Consider the following 21,696-nt stretch of genomic DNA (forward strand, 5'->3'; position numbering starts at 1 on the left):
AGCTGGGGACAGGCAGAGCCCATTCCCTGCCCCGCTTAGGGCTGGCCATGGCTCTTCTCACCCCCCAGCCCTGCCCCAGAGCCACCTGACTTGTGACAGGTACATGAACATGCTGGTGACCCTGGGACCTTGATGCCAGGGTGTCATGGCCCAGGCATTGCCAGGAGGGCGGCACAAGCATCCCGACTGGCGTGGTGGGAACAGCAATCTCCAGGCACTCCCCATCCCCCTGCCTGTCTTCCTTCCTTCCATGGCTGCAGAAAATTCCTGGATTTTACCCCAAGATGCCCCTTTTGAGTGTGAGAACTCCTCCTCGGCCCGCTCCCATAGCAACTGTTCCCTAGCTACCAGCCGCACTTGCTATTCTCATCCCAGTGCAGCTGTGTGTGGCCCCCCCCGCGCTGCGCACAAAGCTGTCGCTGCTGCTGCCAGCCCTGGACCCCAAACCCACCTTGCACACCCTGTCTAGGCTGCCCCCTTTTTCCTGCTTCCCCCTGGTGACTGTTGTGACCCTCACCCACATCACCCCACAGTGTCCCCCCTTCGAGGGGCTGTTCCTTGGGCTAAATTAACTCTATCCCCATGAAAACCAGGACAAGCACCGTGTGCTGGTATGAGGTCCCCATTCATGGTGGCCTCCTGAAGCAGCGATGCACAGTGACCAGAGGGCAGCAGAACTCTGTCTCAACCCCACAGCACACCTGTGAAGCCCAGGAGGGGCTGTGCTGAGCTCCCCAGAGGGGACCACACCAGATATGAGCATCCCAACAGTACAAGGCCTCGTATCTGTTATGCCCCCACAATGACCCAAACCATGCAGCAGAAGCCACTGATGGCCACCTGTGACACCCAGGGCTCAACCAGCACGAGCCCTTGCCCTGCAGGGCATGAGCACCAGCAGGGCCCATGGCAGCCCAGAAATAGGGGTCTCTGCTCCCCTCCTTACAACCACCAATGCCATATGGCCTAGAGCAGGACCCCCGGTGACACGAGAGCAACACAACGTACGGCGAAGCTTTACACTTAACAAAAGGTTAAAAATTTAAATACTCTCCAACTTTAGTGCAAGGCAAGCAAATGATACCACAGGTCCAAGTAGGTGCTCAGCCCCCCTGGGGGGCCTGGCTCAGAAAGAGCAGAGGCAGCAGCACACGCACACACGCGTGTGCACACACACACACACACACAGAGAAGGGACGAGTTATTGCTCAGGACACAGCTAGGACAAGTGTGTACAAGAACGGACAGGACAAGCAGAGTGGAGGTGGGCTGAACCCCATGCTGCTCCCCAGGGAAGGCTCCAACCCCTCCACTCTACCCTGCCCATAGGCGCAGGAGCTGTGCTGGCTCTCCAGGACCCCTGGGGACACACAGCAAGCTGGTCCCAGCCCACTTACTCTTGGGTCACAGCTCCACGTGAACCAAGGAAGGGACATTCCCTTTACCGCAGCTTTGCTTCCCGAGAGCAGGGTCCCTTATGTGTCTGCTCCTCCGACACCGAGCAGGGCCTTGAGACGGCAGCACCCCTGGCATGCACAGGTCCAGAGCTGGTGGAACCATGCTGGGACCATCTTGCAGCATGCCAGGGATCAGACCAACCCTTTGGACCCAGCAGCAGCAGGTACCGCAAGAGTGGCTGCATCCTGCTGTGCCAGGAGAGGGGCTGGAAAGGGGCTTGGGATCAGCTTGCCGGCAGCATGTGTGAAACAAGGCAGTAGGCAGCAGGATCCAGCAAGACAGGGAAGTGAGGACGAGGCAGTGACACTCTGCTGCCAGGACACAACGGGAGATGCTTTGGCACAGTGCTTTCCTGTGCCTCGGGGCTGAGCAATGGACTCCGCTGGAGCCAGGGATGCCTCAGCACGGCCAGAAAGGTCCAGGAAAGATGCTTTAGATACCTCAAGGCACAGAAGGCCTCTGCCCAGGACTCCCTGGAACAAAGCTGGGACTGTCACTCCCCCCATAGGAGGACATTTGTGCCTGTGACAGGGTGGGGGCAGTGCAGGCCCCCATCTATAGATTAAAAACTGACATGTGATATGTACAGACCGACATATAAATATACATCAAACCTGCGGTGCCACTTTGGCACCGTGGAATGTGTCAGCAGAGCTGCTCCAGCCTGGCCTTGGCCCATACTGGCATGATCCTTCCCTCCCACCCTGGGCCCAGGAGGGCAGCGGCAGCAGCACCATCCCAAGCAGCACATTTGGAAGTGTCCGGGTTTGTCTCAGGGCTTGCCCATGGACAGAGGCATCTCAGCCTGAGCCATGTGCTGCTGCCAGTTTTGGAATCATCCTCACAGTCTTCAAATACAGACGTGTAAAGCTGTAAACAAATCCACCTTGTGGGGCCACTGCAGTCGTGTCCTTCAGGCTGGGCACTCGGAGAGGCAAAGGGGTCCCAGGGGCTGGAGAACAAGCTGTGCTCTACAGCCGAGTGGGCTCTTCCTCGTTGTCACCACAGTTTCCACAACAGTCCTGAAGTCAAAAGGGCAAGGAGAGGGAGGAGGGAGGGAGGGAGAGAGGAGCACAGCAAGCAGAGGGTGAGCACAGTCACACAACCCAGCCTACAGCTGCCCTCTGGCACGGACGGGCCAGGCTCCCCATAGCCTGTGTGCGGGAGAGCTACATGGAGACAAGGACTGGAGGAGATCCCCCAGACTGCAGAGGAACAGTCTAGCTGCATCTGGGGGTTCAGCCCCTGGCAGACAGACTGGTGAGCAGACAGCTGGCTAGTTCAGAAGCTGTGAGGAAGCTGGACTCTGGGGACTGCAGCCACCCACGGAGACAGCTCAGTGCCAGCACAGGCGCTCAGCCCTGCTCAGGGCTCAGCCAGCTGTGGAAGCAGCTGAAGCCCTTTTTGCTGAAATGGGAGTCTGAGCATGGGGCAATGCCAAACCCTTCACAGTTTCTCAACCTTTCTGTGTGTCCCGGACATCCAGAGAGGAGTGAAGGAAACTTCCCACAGCCCCCCGGGAGCAAAGCTCCCAGCAGCTGCAGTGCAGGGGCAGCTTTGGCTCAAGCTGAGGGCAAGGCCTTCCCCACAAAGGCAGCAAGAGCAGGGAAGCGGGATTAGTGGCTCAGGGGGCAGTTAGAACAACAAGCAGAATGTGCTCTGCCAGGGGAAGGGGACACTGAAGGACAACACTCCTCTCTCCCAGATCTTGCCATGTCCACGGGCCACCAGGTATTTCCCTGAGCAGAGCAGCCAGGAGTGACTGCTCACCTCTGGAAAGAGAAAACACGTGGGAAATCACAGCTCAACCCCTGCTACAGGCAGCTGCCCATCCTCTGGCAGGTCCTCCTGCCTTGGGAAAGGCCGGGTATCCCCAGAGCTGGCTCTGGCTAGGGCAGCCCATTGAACCGTCAAGCACAACTCAGAGCTTGGCATCAGGAGTCAGCAACGGGTGGCTGAGTGGGTTCAGAGCCAACCATGCTGGAGTCCCACAGCTGCACACAGCTGTTGAGAGGCTTTGCCAGGCTGGGAAAGAAGGCAAACACTGTTCTAGGAAGAGGAGACAGGCAGATAAGCAAGCCCACAGCAGCTGCAAGACATTTCTGTTCTCCTCATCCCTTGAAAGAACTGCTCTCTGCCTGGCTCAAGATCTGGCAGAAGTGCTCTGGGGAGCCCATTCCAAGAGCAATGCCTTGTTCAGGGATGGTATTATTCATGCAGGAAGAGAGATGACTTACTATTTTAATGCCTTCAACATCCTTCTGCCTGTGTGACTCCAGCACATTTAGCCAGGACACTTTCCCAGCCCCTTTCACTCCCCCAGCATGGGGAGTGCCAGCCAGGTGAGGGTTGGCTCCCTGCAGCTTGCACGAGTGCCCCTGAGAGCCCTGAGGTCCAGCCACCCAAAACTAGGGGAGACTTCGCCTGCTGCCCTCTCTTGCCAGACCTGCCAGGCACATGCAGGAGCAGGCTCAGTGCTGCTCAGGGACTGGCTGAGGAAGGAAACACTGGGCAAACTCTTACCTGTCTGCTGAACAAGCGCTGGAGTAACCCTTTTTTGGGCTGTGGAGAAGGCTGCCCTTTCCAGTCCAGGTCTGGGGGCACCGTGCCGTCTGTGCTAAAGACGTTCAGCTCCTTAAAACACTCCGTCTCGATCATCTGGAAGAGGGCAAAGAAAGCTGCAGCAACTGTTACACGGAGCCCATCACTGAAGGCCCGACAGTGTGAGAGCAGCAGGGACAGCACAGACCTTGCAGGACCCTGCACTTGGCTGTAGTGGGCACAAGCAGGAGCAAAGACCTACCTCGTTCTGCCAAGGAATGGGCACACTTCCTGTGGCAAACTTCTGGTAGAAGTCATTGTCTGTGGGCTCCAGCTCCACTCCTTTCACCGTGGAGAATTGCTCGATGTCCAGAACATCCTTGCAGTAGATGGCTTGGGGCTAAACAGCACAAAGATTGCTCTAATGCCAGGTTTCACCTTGACATCACCACCTCCAATAACTGTGGCTCGTGGCCAAGCCCAAGCCCCTTCTCTCTGCAGCCCTGAGCATGCTGGACCCCCTTTTGCCAGGTTCCAGAAACAAGAGGGAAAGGATGGGCCTCATCTCCTCAGGTGAGCCATGCCAGTGCTCCCACTTCCCTTGACAGAACCAGTGACTGAAAAGGTCGGGATAGAGACAGGCACTTACATCTGGCTTGAAGGGAGGGTCCAGCATGCCTGCTTCCAGCCTCCTGAAGTTGAGGTGCTTGAAGAGAGGGTGTTCCTTCACTTCCTTGGCCCCAGCTCCTCGGCACCCCAGGCGCTCCAGAGGGTCTTTGCACAGGAGCTGCAACACAAAGTAAACCAGTATCCTGGGTGAAGAACATTCCATGCAGGAGCAGCCCTGGGTTCCTGCAGTAAGTCTCTAGAGGGACAGCACAGGCCTCTCAGGCAGCTGGGAGAGCAAGCAATTAAGGCACTCTGGACCCTCCTGTGCTGCCTTATCAGAGACAAGGGAACCTGGCTGCCACTGCTGCAGGGAGCAGCCAGGATGTTCTGCTGTGTACAAGGAGGACTGGGATGCACACACTCGTACCATGGTGCAGAGGGAGCGGGCGCAGGGCGAGAACTTCTCCGAGTACTCCTCCTGCACTTCCTTCACCAACCGCTCCACCTCCTCCCGCTTGATCTTCTTCTTGCGCTGCTGGAAGGGGGACTGTCCCTCGATCATCTCGTACACCAGGCAGCCCAGAGCCCACCAGTCCGGGCTGAACGTGTAGCGCTCGTTCTTCACCACCTCCGGAGCTACATGGGAGCAGGGTCAGGGACGTGTGAGGGTAGGGAGGGACTGTGTGCAGTCAGAGGCCACTTTTGGATTAAACCAGGGTCACTTACCCATGTAACCAACTGTCCCCACCCGGCCCTTGATTGTTTGGCCCTCTGGCACATGCACAGCTAGTCCCAGGTCTGAGATACGGATGTGACCTGCACAGAGGAAGGGGCAAGTTAACAGGACAAGGTCAGGGGGCAATGTTTGAAGCTGCCAAGAACACAGGATAACCCTGGTTCAAGAAGAGGAAAAAAGAAATCAGGCCCAGGGCTTCTCTTGACCCTGCACTCACCGTGGTCATCCAGTAATATGTTCTCTGGCTTCAGGTCCCTAGGAAGGAAGGGACTCGATTAGCAAGAAGCCTGTTGTCAAAGCAAAGGACACAGGCAACAGCCACATTTCAGCAAGTCCCAGATAAGCAGCAGTGGGATCCAATGCCCCTGCCTTGGGCACAAAGATAACCTTCCCCTCACCTTCTGCCCCAGAGCTGGCCCTGCAAGTTCTCCTCTCCTGGGCAGAGGCGACACATGACAACCTTCATGTTACGTTCACGACAACCTTGCTCTGCAAGGCAGCAGTGAGCCTGAGGATGATTCCCTCTTTGCAGGTGCAGAACTCACTACAGGGTAACCCATGCAAGAAAGAAGGAGCAGAGGCTTCTCTGCTTATCCTGCCCCAGGGCAAGGCACAAGGTAGGACCAGAAGGGGCTCCCTGGTCAGTGTTTAGCCATGCTATCCTAACACTGCATCACACAACCCAGTTGAGTACAGTCAATACAGTCTATCAGCTTGTTCTCCCTCCTGCCCAGCTCTTGAGCCACTGGGGCAGCCTACCCTCCTTTGTTCTAGTGTCAATACTGCTGGAGAGTTCAGTGCCTGCCCTGAGGCATTCACAGCATGATCACATCCTGTTCTTGGCGATCATTTACCAGCACAGGGAAGCCAAGCTAAGCTCTCCCCGTCTCCCACGAGATCAGCTTTCTGTTCCCAATTCCTCTCACTCATCTCTGTGCTGCTTTCAAGCCTGAGCTTATTTTCTTGAGCAGACAGATCCAGCTGGGCTGGTAAGAGCAGCAGGAAACCCTCTTGCTTCTACAGCCCCTACAAGCTCTCCCAGCAGGGACCAGAGAATACACACCTGTACACTATCCTCTCCTGGTGCAAGTCCTCAAGGCCACAGCAGATCTCAGCAGCATAGAAAGCTGCCCGGGGCTCCTCGAAGCCAGCCTCTCCCATGTGGTAGATATGGAACTTGAGGTCCCCTCCATTCATGAGGGTCAACACTAGGCAGAGAGCATCTTTAGTTTCATATGCATAGGCTAAGCTCACCTGCAATTCAGGGCAGAAAGGCTGTTAGAAGACACAGCTGGAAGAGGGAGGTGCCCACACTCCCATGGGTACTTTGCCACCCAAGCAGCCACTCACAGGCTCAGGACTGGGCCTTTGCCAGCAGAGGAACTGTGCAAACCCAGGGAGGACATGGCAGTGCCCAGCAGTCCCAGCACACCCCTGGTGTTCCTCAGACAGGGAGGACACTATCTCCCTGAGCCAGAGGTGCTCCCCTCCAGGGGCAGGCAGCACTGAACAGCAACGCCAGGGCAGTGTCTGATGAACCCTCCGCAAAGGGAGGTTCAGGCTGTTCACACCTCAGTGCATCCAGGTAGAGCTCTCTACCACACAGCTCAGGGCTGAGTTTCTGCCCACCCCGCTCTCTGGAGAAACAGCACTGTTTTATTGTGCCTCAGAGGTCACAAAGGCACCTGTCACGCCAGATGGGTGTTTGGGGCTGACTTTGTGAGCATTTATAGCACGTTGTGGAGGCAGTAGGAGGTCCTGCCAGACTGCAGCCTTGTGAGAGACCTGCAGCCACCAGGCAGGGCCTGCTCCTGCCTCTCCACACTGGGTGAGGAGCACTAAGGGGCCAGGCCAGCCGGTTGGAGGAAAAATCAACTACTGCAGCAAAGGGAGAGCAATTCCTATGTACTTACTACAAACCTACTGTTCACTTTTTCCAGGATCTGTTTTTCATTCAGGGCCATGGCTTCTCCTTTCCTCTTTTTGATCCGTTTCTTCTCCAGTTTCTTGCAGGCATACATCTTTCCTGTGGCACGCACTTGGCAGGCACAAACCTGGAGGGGGGACAAGGCTCCTGTTACCCTCCTGTTACCATTTCCAAGGTGGGGGTCTAGGTTCTGCTCTCAAGAAGAGGCACAGGAAGGCAAAGATGCTCCTATCCCTGCCCCTCACTCTGAGGTTAGCAAGAAGCGCATTCAAAGCAAGGACACAGCGAGCAGTGACAGCTCCAGATGTCACAGAGAAGCAGCAGAGAGCTCTGATGCCTCTAACACCTGGTGTCTGGGAAGACAGAAGGCCGCTCCAGAAACAGGAGGGGGCCTGATAGTGACAGTTTTCAGGAGTGCGGTTCCCCCTGTCAAGACATGGGGAGCAGATCTGACTCTGTTCAGGCAGCAGCAAGCACCACAGGGCTCGTGCTACCTACCCTGCACAACACCTCCCACACCTCCAGCATCTGGTGAGAGGTGAGCTCCTCCCTCTTGGAGGGGAACTGACAGGTCACACAATGCCCAGAACACAGCAGTACCCAGCACAGAGCCCCCGCAGCCCACCCAGGCAGGTGCTAGAGGAGCCTATGGCACCCTGATGGCCAAGCCAGGTCTGCCTCTGACAGCAGGCAAAGTGGCTGCCTGGTACCCTGAATGGAAAGGAAATGGTGGTCACTCACCTCGCCAAAACCGCCCTTACCCAGCACACGGTACTGGCGGAAAGTGTTTTTGGTCACTGGCTGCCTGTGAGGGAAAGGAAACCAGAGTGAGATGGGAGCTGGGAGAGAGTAGGGGCTGAAGCCCAAACTGCCCCCACACTCTGGCCTGAGAGACTGTGGCTCACCCCAAACCCCAACCCCCTGCACAAGCAGATCTTGCTTCCCTGTGAGGCAAGCAAGGCTGGGGCTGCTTACGGTACATGTCCCTGAAGGACAGCAAAGGCCAGGCCCTTGGCTCCTGCCAGGGTCCAGCATGGGAAGGAGCCCAAGGGACCCCTCAGGCAGCCTATGTGAGGAGGGTGCAAGTTTCCCAAAGCAGGGAGTGTTACCGTTCCAGCCATTTCCACTGTAGGAAGCGGTTGAAGTACAAGCTGTCGAGGTAGTCGGCAAAGGGAGCCACGCTCAGGTAGTCGTGGATAAGCCTAGGAGAGAGCAGAGCCAGCATGGTTCCTGAGAGCTGATCACAGCCATGGAAAAAGCCAGCAGCCCAAGGAAAGAGGAGGTGAACAGCCCCAAAAGCCTGTTTACTTTGGCATCCCCTCACCCAGCCTGGTGCTAAATTCACCCACATAGCCCCAGCCCAGAAAGCCCCCCCTCCATGCTCAGCCTGAAGCAAAAGGAAGGCGCGTTGGAGGTACCACTGTAACAAACGCAGCACCCTGGGACTGGGCTGGCACTGCTAATTGTGGCCTTCTGACACCAGCCAGGGCTGCAGGACAAAGGGGGACAATGGGGTTCTGCAATTGCCCCTCTGCTCACAGGGCAATTGCACACACAGGCTGTAATCAGCTGGTAGCAACATTCAGCACCAGGCGCTGAGTTGTTCACTGTCAGATGAATATCCAGCACAAAAGGCCACAGGGGATCCTGCTGGAGAGAGCTAACTGCCTCGGAGAGCCGTGCCAGGGCTGCGCAGCGGAGTGAGGAGCCTTAGACACAGCGTCTAGACTGGAGACATGCATCAAGGAGAAGCGGATGGGCTCTCCCCTTTCAGAGTTTGCCAAGTGCAGGCAGGGCCCAGCCCGGAGGCTCTGCATTCAGACATGACACTGGTTACCACACACGGAGCTAACGCTCCCCAGAAGGCTGCAGCAAAGGTGTTGCCACAGCCCTGCACTCAGTTAGGCAACGTGCTCAGCTCCTGTGCAGGGAGGGGTGGAGGCCGTAAGCCCGGTTTACCCAACAGCTTCCGCTTTGCAACCAGAGCCAGGACCTCAGCCAGTGCTTCTGCCATGGGAACAGAGGTGACCTTAGTCCCCTGCAGCAGCAGCCAGTCTAACTCAACCACAACAGCCACATCTGTGGCCAGCAGGAGAGGACAGCTGGCACAGGACTGCAGCCATCAGCTCTGCTCGACGGGAGCCTATGAGATCCTGGCACAACACTGGCAACAGCATTGCCTCATGCTGAAACAGGGTCTTCCCAAATGGCAACTCAGACTCATGGCAGGCTGAGAGGAATGATGGGTTTCTGCAGCAGCTTGTGGCTCTCAAAGCACAAGTTCCTTGCGCTCGCTTTCCTGTTGCTGTGCTGCAAATTGCTTGCCCAAAACTCCCCAGGCTCCAGCCTTAGCACCAGGCCTCCCTCTCCCGGAGGAAGGGACCACGAGGGACAAGGTGAGACAGCTGCAGCATCAACCCTGTGCCATCTGTGACCTGCAGGCAGGCCCAGCCCTCCAACTTACTTAGTGCATTCCTTGAAGAGCTCCTTGGAAGGTTCCTGCTCCAGCCTCTCACAACAGGCATCCACCAGCTGCGAGGGAACTTCAGGCACATGGTCCTCACTCTGGGGACAAAGGGGTGGAGTTAGACATAGGGAGGAGAGCCCAAAGGTCCCGCCAGGAAGAAGCCCATAGGAACAGCACACAGGTGCCCATCTGCTTTAGGGGCAGTGGGCAAAGCAGTGTGGTGGCTTGGGAAGTGGTGGGGTGGCTCAGCATGTTGGCTGTGCCAGGACATGGGCAATGATAGCTGTTGCCTCTCCAACTGCTCTACCCTTGCAGGCAGCAAACACAACCCTCTTACTCACGTTTGGCTTCAAGTACTTTTCAATCAGGTCCTGCCCGCACTCCTTCCGCTTCTCATCCGGAGCCACTTCGTACCCCGCCTGCACAAAGCAAATAGTGTGAGCAACAGGTCCAGCCAGGAACACAACCTTGCTACTGGGCAACAGCTGCGGAGCCACAACACCCTCTGCCTAAGGCTTCCCATGCTTTCCTCAAAAAACAGGTCTCCAGCAAACAGCTCCCTAAGCAAAGGCCCAGCCCTCTCTAGGAGAAACAGCAACACACAGGTTTTTCCTCCAGGAAAACCCTATGTGCCCAGAAGTACCTGGCAACTGCTGGAGCATCCAGGGCCAACCAGCTCATGCCCAAGGTGCCAAGAACATCCCTGCCTCCTCCAATGAAGAGTTCTGCTCTTACCACAGCATCCAGGAACTTGACGCAGCGGGACAGCTCCGGACGCGTCTCGCAGAACTGCCGGAAGAGCATTTTCCCAATGGGCTGCTTCTCGCACAGGCTGTGGTAGTCCCGCTCTGCAAATGTGGAGATCACTCACTGCCAAATCCCAAAGAAGCAGTCCCAGCCCATCACCCCAGCCAGGTAGTGGTGGGGGAATTGTGATCTGACAGGTCCCACCACCCTGAGACTCCTAGGAGAGTGAAATGTACCAAGTGGGACAAGGGATGTTACTGAGGTTTTACATTCCCCTATGGAAGACCCTCTTCCCTGGAAGAGGATTGACCTGTTGTTCTGTTCAACCTGCCCCTCTTGTTTCTAGCAAGGGACTTCTGGATCTCCTGCTTGCCTGGAGGCTCTTTTCTCCTGTCTCCATAGAGATCAACTGACTACTCCAGACACACAACTTTCCTTGGAACACAAGGAACACACCAAGGTTATTCCAAGGCAGATCTTCCAGGCCAGGACTTGCTCTGATGACTCTTACAAAGCACTGATATTCCCAAAGGCCCTGATGGAAGCAGCAGCATCAAAATGGAAGGCACCATCCCCACAGATGTCCTGTTGATGGGCACACAGCAATCAGACATCATCACTCCATGGGACAGCTGCTTGCTTGTACATCAACTCCTACTGCCCTCCAGAACTTGAGGATTCCTCCTACCTCTCTCTGAAGTCTGGCAGACCAGGCACAAACCCTTTTGACTATCCAGAGCATTTCCAGTTCTCTGCTTTCTTCCTCCCCTTCCACTCACAAGGTGTTGTCTGACCGTGGGCCAGAACACATTTCTGTGACAGCCACTGCCACTGATGGCTGTGGGCTGCCTGGGGTGCAGATGTGCAGCCATCCAGGGGATCCCAGCGCTGGGTACTCCCAGCCTTTCTCTCCCCATGCAGCAGTTTCTCCTGAGGAAGCTGCAGCTTCCTGAGGGTGCAGGGCAATGCAGAGCCGGGCGGGCTGTGGTGGGGGAGGAGGTCACCTCGCCAGCTCCGCCGCACCAGCTGGTTTCCTTGTGTCTGCAGGGGAAGGAGTTCCCTTCAGCTGGGGAGGACCAGAGTTTGCTGTCGGCGAGATCAGAAGCTTTCGGCTGCCCTGGTTGCTGCCCAGGCTCACAAGAGGTTACTCCTTGTGCTCAGGGCACAAAAAACTTAATTCTGCAGCAGGCAACCAGCCCACCATGCCCACAGTCCTGCCAAGACTCTGGAATAGGAAAGAAATGCCTTTCTAGCAGAGTGTGAGGTGAAAAGAAAGACAACCTTGGCCAAAAAGTGCCTAAGCATGAGGAACAGGGTCATCTCTCCCATGGGAAAACCGAGCAAAACAGCTACCACCTGGGTCAGAGCACTTCTCACGTGCCTCTCCAAGGGGAACTGAGACATGGGTGGTGACAACCAGGGGCCAGGAAGGACTCGCTTCCCAAATCTTCACAAGGTCACTGTCCCAGACAGCAGGACAGCAGAGACAGAGACCACCAGCACTCACTGCTGGCAAACAGGTAAAGTTCAGTGCTGGAAAACATGTCATGACAGGCACGGGAAAGGTGGCTGCAGGCAGAGGATGGACAAAAGCTCAGGGAAAGCTCTGCTGAGTGCACACAAGTCAAAGAGGCAGGTGGGGTTTGGGGTCAAGATGGGAGGTGTAAGGAGAGCCATGTTCAGCTCTCAGACCTTGCTCCAGAGAGGCAGCCAGCAGCAAGTCCAAGGTGGGAGTCTCCATACAGCTACACCCGGCTGTGAATCTGGTCCTGTGGGGTGTGGCAGAGGGAGGTGGTACACAGCCCACACTGGGCTGCTGTGAGCTTGAGGTTACAGTGTAGATGAGGAAGGTTGAGTGACTCCAAGTGCTACAGTCCCATGTGCCCCTAAACGGAGGCATCCTTCTCCTTGGGGCTACCAGGACTTGGAAAACCTGGGCAGGGCAGAATTGGGAATCCAAACCCATTCAGTTCAGTGACACTTGTTCAGAAACAGGGCCAGCGCTGTGCCACTCTCCAGCTGGCAGCTGAATCTGGACTAAAAACTTAAACAAGTTCTCCTTTTCCCAGGAAGCAGAGCATTCCCACCCTCCGTGCCCCAAAACAATTTCACAGGATCTCAGGACCAAGCCTGCTGCACAAACAACATTAAAACCATGAAGAGTACAAAGTGCAGTATGAAAATGATAGGCTGAGCCCTGCCCAGTTCTACAGTTCTCACCCACAGCAAGAACCCAGTTTTGCCTGAGAAGAGCTGCTGCATCAGTGTTAGAAGCTGAGGTCTATGGAGCAGAGCTGAATCCAGCCAGGAAGAACAGAGGATGGTAGCAGGACCTTTGTTATTTATGCAAAGGCATCCCAGGGGGACACCCCAAAACTCTGCAGCACCAAGCAGTCTGTTTGCACAGAGGTGATGTATCTCTAGTGAAGCTCATCACAATCTCGGGCATGTGTGGGTACATCATCAGGCACTAGCCAGCAAGCACCACACAGCTGTGACTTACCTACCTGTCATTTCTTCCCTACACCCTGAGCTCCAAGCAATCTTGGCTGGGATTTGCCCTGTTACAGGTCCCTCACATTCCTGGGTCTCAATCAGGGGTGCACAACACCCACACACCCACCGGTGCCGGTGTCTCACCGAGGGTTTGCCGGAGATCCTCGCAGAGGCTGATGTGGGGGAACTGCAGCATCTGGCGCCATTTCTTGCTCTTGCCTTTCCGGTTTCCTCCACCACCTGGGGAGCACACAAAATCACACCATGACTTAGGAAGCAAGGGTGTCCCACTGCAGCCTCACCATGCCAGGAAAGGAGCCTCCCTCTGGCTGGGCAAGGAAAGTGGACCAAAGTGGTACCACCGTATCCTAGTGGGACAAGAGTGTTGGAGCCTCAATTGCCAGAGGAAATGGGCATACCAACCACAGCAGGGCAGGAGTACCCACAGCCACAGGTTACTCTGTGCCTCCACTGGAGTTCTTGGCTCCCAGGCCTGTCCTCAGCACCTTTGCATAACTGATCACTTCTCCAGGCCATGCCTTGCTTGGTGTGAAGCTCTTCCTGCTGCAGTAATGATGTTCACGCCACCTACTCATTCCAGACTGATTGCTTACTCCAGGGAGGGGCTCTTAGAGGGAGGACATGAAGCTGGGAGACAGGAATTCCTGCTCTAATCCTGGCTCCAGACAACTCGATGGATTGCCTGGGGCTCATCACTTCAGTTTCCCACCTGTGAAGTGGGGACACTCCCACCTTTCTCCAGAGATAAGCCAGCCTCAGAAAATCCAGATCCAAGAACCAGGTATTATTCCAGCTTCAGTTGCTGGAGTAAATACCCAGTGCTGTAGGATGGGGTGGGAAAGTTTCTAGATAGACCAAAAAATTTACATCAGAGCAATCATTAAATACTGAAATACTGATTGCTGGGATCAGCCAATCTCCAGGGATTGCTTTCCCCCTTGTCCCAGTGCCAACACACACTCAATTTCCCACTTCCCTTTGGAAAAACATTAAACCACCCTGCCAAAGTGGTCGGGTAACAAGAGTTGGGCCGAAGGCCGGGCTTTCTGAAATTGTGGAGGGGGTTGAACATAATTTATTTGCTCTTGAGAAACACTTTCATAACACTTTCCTCCACTGCAGAAGCAATTCAGCCTCAAACCCTAGACACAGTCCCTTGGCATCCAGCTCCCTGTGCTGCAGGAGGCCCTGGATGGACAGGCAGGTGGGATGGGGCCATCCTGGCCAGCCTGGAGTGGGGCCAGCCCCAGGTCCAGGCCCCTGGCACACCGTGCGCTGCATCTGCCCCGCACCAGCAGCTGGGCTGCACGATTGTACAAACTCAGGAAGGAAGTGACTCAAGGGTAAGCAGGGCTGGAAGAAACCAGCGGCGCAGACACCTTCTTGTCAGCCCCAGCCTGCGACAATGGAGCGGATGGGGACAGCGGAACGAGGGCAGGGGAGGACAGGCCACTCTCACCCCAAGAGAGCTCAAGGAAAGGCAGAGCAGAGCCCCACAGCACCTGGAGGTTGCATTTCCTTGAGTTGTTTGCTTTGAAAGGAGGCTCCAGCGTCCTTCACGCACGGTTCTCCCCCGCCCTCCCAGCCAACAGCCCAGCAGGGAACTGGGCTCCTGCACCCCAACCTCCCAGCACCCCCATTCTGGGGATGGGGCAAGGGCTGCCTCCACCCAGAGCTCACCACGAGGGAGCTCCAGGGCTTGGTGATGGATGAGAGCTGGTCTGTTGTCCCTCTGGCAGAGGGCAAGGGTGACAAGGGGGAAGGATCTTTAACCTCCCCTGGGCCAAACCAAACGTAAAGCATGGTCATGTGGCAGCAACTGAAGATGGTTGTCAGCAGCCCCCCAGCATGTCACAACTCAGCCCTGCACTCCCACACCAGACTAGGAGGCTCCAAAAAGGCTGGGATGGAGCAGAGGACCCAGTGCTGTCAGATCTGGCCAGCAAAGTGTCTGTGTCCTGTTACGGAGGCTGTCAGAGATCACCCCAGTGGCCACCAAGGCCACCCAGCCACAGGTGGGAGGGCCATGGACAGGCAGCATGGCCACCTACAGCTCTCACAGCCCAGGAACTGCTGGGCAGAGCGTGATGAGGGGTTGTTTCTGCCTGCAAACTGCCCACTGCTGCTGAGGGAGAGGCACCAGAGGGGCACCAGGAGGGACCACAGCAACCATCGGGCATCTCATGCTGCATCAGTGCCCAAACTCTGTTCTTCAAGGGTAAAACAGGAGCCAGTCTCCAGGTCACTCCGTGTGGAGCTGGGCCTTGTGCCTGGAGGTCACAAATGCTGCTGTTTAGTTTTGAACCAAACCTTGCCACCATAAACCTGAACGTCATGATCACTGTGCAACAAGTAGTTACACTGAGCCTGGTTTTCAAGCAGCTCAGAAATGCTCCTGCCCATGCAAATTTAATTTCGCTGCTCTTTGCTCCCACCAAATCTAATCTCCGAAGCCCTCTAACTGGATTTCAGTGGGTCTCCCAGGCTCCAGGATGGCTCAGTCTGACCAGGGGGCAACTGCATTTCCCCACCACTGTGATCTAATGAACTCCTCGAGGCCTGACTGAGGCAGATCTTCTCTGCGCAGGACCAGGGTCCTGTGTGACACTTCCCATCCCCTCCTGAGGCTCCTCCACGAAGCTCCCCAGTGCCTTCAGGACAGCCCTGCTGCTGGAGCTCTGGGATCCAGCCGTGACCCCTGGAGCCATGGGAGAGCTCTGGGAGCCCAGCAGACCCAGGGCCAGGCCCGGTGTGAGGGTGGTGGATGGGCGGGGCTCCCCACCGCAGTTTCGGGACAAGCCCGTGTGTGGGAAGCAGCACTTTTATAAGCCTGAAATCAACATTTATTTTTTTTTTTCCTCCTCCAACACTCAAAGCCGTCTCTCCCCCTGCGCCAGAGGGGCAGGAGCAGCCCCTGGAAGGGGCATGGCGAGAGTGCAGATGGGGAGGTTTGAACAGGGAGAGGCAGCTGGGTGGCCCGAGAGGGAGCTCAGCACCCCCAGATGGGGGCTCAGCACCCCTGGGAGGGGCTCAGCACCCCCGGGAAGGAGTTCAGCACCCCCAGATGGAGGTTCAGCACCCCTGGGAGGGAGTTCAGCACCTCTGGAGGTGCCTCAGCACCCCCAGAAGGAGCTCAGCAACCCCAGAAGGAGCTCAGCAACCCCAGAAGGAGCTCAGCACCCCTGGGAGGGAGATCAACACCCCAGAAGGAGCTCAGCACCCCTATATGGAGTCTCAGCACCCCTGGGAGGGAGATCGACACCCCAGAAGGAGCTCAGCACCCCTATATGGAGGCTCAGCACCCCTGGGAGGGAGCTCAGCACCCCTGGAGGTGGCTCGGCACCCCCGGAAGGGGCTCAGCACCGGGCGCCAGGCAACCCCCGCGGCGGATAGAGGGAGCCGAATGCCCAGTGGCGACCGTTACCTCCGTTACCAGCCCGCGCCGCACCTCCCCGCTCCCCTCCAAAGCCGCGATGCCCCGGGAGAGACCGCCAGGGCCGATCCCCGGAGGGGGCGGCACCGCACGGCCACAGCCCGGGCCTGCCGCCAGGCCGGCCCCCGGCGTCGCCGGCGCTCACCTTCGCGGGCCTTGAGCAGGACGGTGTTGGCGACGATGTTCTCCAGCTCCATGGGCCCGGCGGCGGCTCCGGCCCCGGGTCCAGCCCCGCTGCCCGCGCTCGGCCCGCGCCCGCCGCCCCCAGCCCGCCGCCGCCGGCCCCGCCCCTCGCGCACGACCCGCCAATCCCTGGCCACGCTCCTCCCGCGCCGCCCTCCCGTTGGCCCCGCGGGGTACAGGAGGGCGGGGCGGGGCCAGGGGAGCGCGCGGCCATTGGCGGAACGCTGCCGGAAGCGGAGGCGGGCACTGATTGGAGGATGAGTTGTCACTCAGGGAGAGTCGGGAGCGGATTGGGGGAGCGGCAATGGCGCCGGCCACGAGGAGAGACCCTCCTCTTGCTGCATCTGATTGGTGAACGAGCTGCCATTCAACTGCAGAGCGGGTCGTGATAGGGTGTTCGGTAGGGGCGGGGCCGAGAGGCTCTATATGACGAGCGCTGGGGCTCTCCCAGGTCCTAGTGCCCCCCGTCCGCCGTAGGGGAGCGTCCTGTTGCTGGTGCTCACACGAGTCTCTGCGGTGTCCTGTACCCCCCTCACAGAACCAGTTACGTGTTTTAGGGGAGCCTCCCCGCTCTTCGTAGACGGGCGATTTGCTTCAATAAAGTCCGAGCGTGTGGCCGGTGTTGGTTAACCCCAGTGTCAGGGGGTGGGTGACCTGAGCTGCGTTGCTGTGCCCGGTCTCCCTGGTCACTGCTGCCGTGGAGGTTTGGGTTTTCGTCACCCCCAGTGCAGCCTCTATTTGCTGGTGACTGGTGACTGAGCTCCCATCGGCTTCTTCCCACCCATGGTTTGCTCCAAAAGCAATTTTTTTTTACTGGTGCTTTGATGAGCAGCAGCGTGATCCCGTCTGAAGAGAAGCTGCGGTGTGGAAACCTCTTCCCCCCGATCCCCTGCAAGCAAGTCCTTAGTTTCCCTGCAGAGTTGGCTCGTACTCGAGCAGCCCTCGATGATCTATCAGCCTTGCAGGTGACCTGCCCACCTCCCTGCCTCTCCTGAGTGTAAAACGCCTCGTTAATCCTCTTAACGGAGTGGTGTCTGCCCTGCTTTGTACTCCTTCTGGCTTCCGAGTGAGGACGTCACCTCTGCCTTCCCACAGCCCTTGTCTCTTGCTCCAGCCCATGGGTGATGTCTCCTTCCTGCCCTCCCAGCAGCTGGTGGCAGCAGGGCTGCCGTAGCTGCGAGGTTGGAGGCGGTCAGGGTGTGGAGGAGAACACGGTGATGGGCAGGTCTCTCCATGGTCTCTGTCAATGGCAGCCCGGGCCCCCAGGCTCTGATCCCCGAGCAGGAGCAAAGGGATTCTGTCCTCAGGCTGTAGCAAGGTAGATAATAACACAAATTACACCAAACACTCATTGTCCATGCAGCTGGTACTGCCTGTGGTCCCCCTCAGTATCCACTGAAAATCAGCCATCACATCTTCTGGTTACAAACCTGCAGTGATTATGAGGAGGAGGAGGATGCTTTGCCCTGCCACACCTTGGAGGTGATCTCCCTGTCACCCTGCCTGGAGGGATGAGCTCATGCTGTGAGCTTTCCTCTTTTAGAGCTGCTTTCCTCTCAAAGTGGCACATGCTTATTTTGAACTTCAAAAGGAACGACTTTGTTTCCATCCCTTTCCACGATTAACCCTTGGGTTGCTATTTTCTGTTTCCTCCCAGATGATGTTTTGCAGCACCGCCACCAACAGGAGTCATGGGCCAAAGGGCACTGCCAGAGCAGCACTAGCATCCAGGGGATCCTGATGTCCCCAACAGAGCAAGCAGCAGCCCAGACAGTGGAACTGGCACTCTGCTTTTTATGTCTGTGGAAGGGACATGGCTGAAGAGGGCTCTGAACCCAAGCTTGTCTGGGGAGTAATTAGAAATAATCTTTGGAAATTGAAGAAACAGCCTGAAAACGCAGGATGGAATTCCAGGCACAGGTGCTGCAGTTGGGCACCAGCAATCAGGACTTGGAAGGGAGCTGCTTTTGTGGTGGTACTGGGGTCACGACGGCTCACGAGCACAGCTCATCATGCTGTGGCAGATGAAACAGACTTTACAAGCTTGAATGGAAATATCTGCTGCAGAGAGACAGAGCTATCTGCTCAACCCTCCGCGGAGGGGATGATGTGCTGAATGAGGATACAGCAGGGGATGCTTGGTGAGGGAGCTCTTCCTGAACACCCCAGGTACCACTTGGAGGGTAAGAGGGAGACCAGGTGCTCCCACACCCCATCCAGCTCTCAGGATTTGATGTTCTGCACATCAGCCTGAAGCTCCCTTCAGTGGCTTGCATGTTGCCCTAATGTGCAGGCAAGGCCTTGCCCAAGCAGGGAGGTGCCCGAGTGCCCCCACTCCAGCTGGTCCCTGGCCTCTCCTGCCCTGCAGCATCCCAGACCCCTGTGCTCATGCCCAGGAGGAGGGATAGTGCCTGGTATCCTGTGCAGGGTGCATGGCCAGGGCACTGTGAGGGCCCAGGTGCTGTCCACGGGGCTGGTGCCCCTCTGAGAGCCAGGCTGGCCAGGTCCCCACCGGTCACCCTCGTCTCCTGGGTATTTTTAGAAGCAAAGTGCTGTTTAATTGTGAAAAGGCAGCCACGGGAGGGGAAGCTGGGCGGCAGCGATAGGGCAGCTCCTTCCGCAGGCAGTGCCAGTTCAGCTCCAGCTGCCTCTGGGGGTCAGCGCCAGGCTCCATTCCAGCTCGATTCCACTGGGAACCTCTGCTGGCTCCAAAGCTCACACCATGAGCCTCCACACATGGGGCCAGCAGGCATAGGGAATGGCTCAGGGATTCTCACCGCAGCCAGGACCCCCATCCCGCTCAGCCCCCATGGGTTCCACAGCGAAGCTATGCTCATCCCAGTGGGGGCCAGCAGGGGCTGGTGGGGGCCAGTGTTCCTTTGGCTCCAGCTCCCAGGCGCCAGCGGCTGTTTTTAGCTGAGTTCAAGTCCAATGTTTTGAGATTTTCTATTTTGAGCAGCAAAGCTGAAGAAGTAGAGCAGCCCCTGACCCCTGGGTGTCTGTGCAGAGTGAAGCAAGGAGTCAGGCAAGGCGGGTGTGGGGTGGCTTTTGCCCCTGGGGGAGTGTAGTTGTCCCTGGGTCTTCGCCCCACAGCTGCCTTCGTGGCCTCTTGCACGTCAGGCTGTGCCGGAGCCTGTTCCCGTGTGATCCCATCTCCCACACTCTCCCAAGAGAGGTTGGCCTTTCCGGCACTGAGATATCATTCCTCCTTTCTCTCCTGCAGCAAGATCCCAGTGAAGCTGCTGAGTAGGATGTGTGGTGTCCCACTCCAGACCCACACCCCTTGTACCCCACCATGGGTACGTGTGTGCCCCCACAGAGCCCCCATTACATGGCACAGCTGGAATGTCCCCAGGGGGCACAGCCTTGGCAGAGAGGCACAGGGCTCGGACTGGGCTGCTGTGGTGGCACGGCCAGTTCAGCTCAGTGCTGGTCACGCTGCCACATGGAGAGTTTTATCCCCCTGCAGCAGCTGTGGGGCCCATCCCCTGCTCAAGAGGATGCTGGGGGACATGCCTGGCAGTGGGGAGGGCTGGTACTCACCAGAGCTGCCATAGCGAGTTGTCACCACCAGTGCTGCCAGGGGTACAGGTGGGGTGACCCGGGTGACAATGGGTGCCGTTTGCTGGGCTCCCAACAGGCAGACACTAGCCCTGGGCATAGGCTTTCGTCTCTTTTTATTCAATTCTGCATCTCCAGAACCTGCATCAATTCTGCATCTCTCAACCTGCACGCTGGCACTGCTGCCCAGAGTTTGTGCTGAAGCCGGGTGCTGCCAACGGTTAGTGAGGCTGGGGCCACGTCTCCAGTGTCCCAGCAGGTCCTCAGGTGCGGGGCTGGCGTGGGATGGTGAGGAGCCGGCGGAAGGCGGCACGGAAGTCCCGGTTGAAGAGGGTGTAGATGAGGGGGTTGAGGCTGCTGTTGCAGTAGCCGATCCAGAAGAAGAAGTTGAAGAGGGGCTTGGAGACATGGCAGCCCTCCCCACAGACAGCCCCCAGGCTGTAGGTGAAGAAGAAGGGGAACCAACACAGCACGAAGGCCCCCATCACCACGGCCAGCACGATGGTGAAGCGCCGCTCCCGCGCCCGCACCAGCCGCCGCCGGCAGAGCAACACGCTCTGGTTCTGGCTCCGGCACCGCCATCCTGACATCCCAACACCTGACACCTTTCCTGACACCTTTCCTGACACCTTTCCAATGCTGGCAGGGCACGGGGAGCGGGTGGCGAGGAGGGTGGCCGTGCGCTGGGCAGTCAGGCGGTAGATGCGGCAATAGACAGCAACCATGACGAGGCAGGGGACGAAGAAGGAGGCGGTGCAGGAGGCCAGCACATACCAGGTCTCCTGGCTCAACTGGCACTCCCGGCCCCCTGGCCGCGGCCGCAGGAGCGGTGGCAGGGCCACCAGGGCCGCCGATGCCCAGACTGCCCCGATCATCCCCTTCACCCGCCGCGGGCTGCGGCGCAGGTTGAGCCGCGCCGCCCGTGTGACGGCCCAGTAGCGGTCAAGGCTGATGGCGCAGAGGTGCCCGATGGATGCGGTGCAGAGCAGCACGTCCAGCGCCAGGTACAGGCTGCACCACAGCCCACCGAAGTACCAGTAGCCCATCACCTCGTTGGCAAGCGAGAAGGGCAGGACGAGGACAGCCACCAGGATGTCTGCCAAAGCCAGGGACACTAGGAAGAGGTTCTGTGGAGCCCGCAGAGCCCGGCTGGTGGAGATGGCCACCACCACCAGTGCATTGCCCACCAACGTGGCCAAGAGGACGGCCAGGGCAGCCAGCAGGATGAGCCCTGTGGCTGCAGGCGAGTGTGGGGTGCTGCTGGCACTGCTGCTGGTGCCACTGCCGTTACTGGAGGTGTTGGAAAGGGTGCTGGCTGGCTCCATGCTGGCCTGACCCTTCAGGCAGACAAAGCCTCATGGGGTGTCCCCCCAGCCCACTCACCGGCCCCACGGCGGATGTGGGCACAGCCCCAGCATTGCTGTGTCCCCAGGGGAGTGTCCCGGCTGCCACAGCTCCTGCACTGACCCGGTCTGGTGGCAAGGCAGAGGTTGTTCTGGCCCAGTGGTCGCCCGGCT

The 21,696-nt window shown here is 57.8% G+C and overlaps 2 protein-coding genes across 3 annotated transcripts; both read right to left on the minus strand.

Moving 5' to 3' along the window:
• Positions 1 to 1,022: 1,022 nt before the first annotated feature.
• GRK6 (G protein-coupled receptor kinase 6) lies at positions 1,023 to 16,700 on the minus strand. 2 transcript variants are annotated; one of them, XM_017828227.1, is made up of 16 exons: positions 16,581 to 16,700; positions 13,126 to 13,221; positions 10,474 to 10,586; positions 10,080 to 10,157; positions 9,736 to 9,836; positions 8,381 to 8,473; positions 8,013 to 8,076; positions 7,258 to 7,398; positions 6,408 to 6,598; positions 5,562 to 5,599; positions 5,335 to 5,424; positions 5,036 to 5,244; positions 4,649 to 4,786; positions 4,262 to 4,399; positions 3,982 to 4,116; positions 1,023 to 2,480 (listed from the first exon to the last, which is right to left on the minus strand). In XM_017828227.1, the coding sequence occupies exons 1-16, from the start codon at positions 16,630 to 16,632 to the stop codon at positions 2,430 to 2,432; spliced, it is 1,728 nt and encodes a 575-aa protein (XP_017683716.1). In that variant the 5' UTR covers positions 16,633 to 16,700; the 3' UTR covers positions 1,023 to 2,429. The 2 variants fall into 2 exon arrangements, with proteins under 2 accessions (XP_017683716.1, XP_017683717.1); XM_017828228.1 differs by having other exon boundaries at positions 1,023 to 3,230.
• A 3,742-nt stretch (positions 16,701 to 20,442) lies between these two features.
• Positions 20,443 to 21,504, minus strand: LOC108503775 (alpha-2C adrenergic receptor-like). The gene has a single exon (XM_017828079.1). It carries the CDS (start codon positions 21,502 to 21,504, stop codon positions 20,443 to 20,445), a length of 1,062 nt encoding a protein of 353 aa, XP_017683568.1.
• Positions 21,505 to 21,696: the final 192 nt, after the last annotated feature.

Source organism: Lepidothrix coronata, unplaced genomic scaffold (assembly GCF_001604755.1).
Source record: "Lepidothrix coronata isolate B3197 unplaced genomic scaffold, Lepidothrix_coronata-1.0 Scaffold146, whole genome shotgun sequence".
NCBI classification, from domain to species: Eukaryota; Metazoa; Chordata; class Aves; order Passeriformes; family Pipridae; genus Lepidothrix; species Lepidothrix coronata.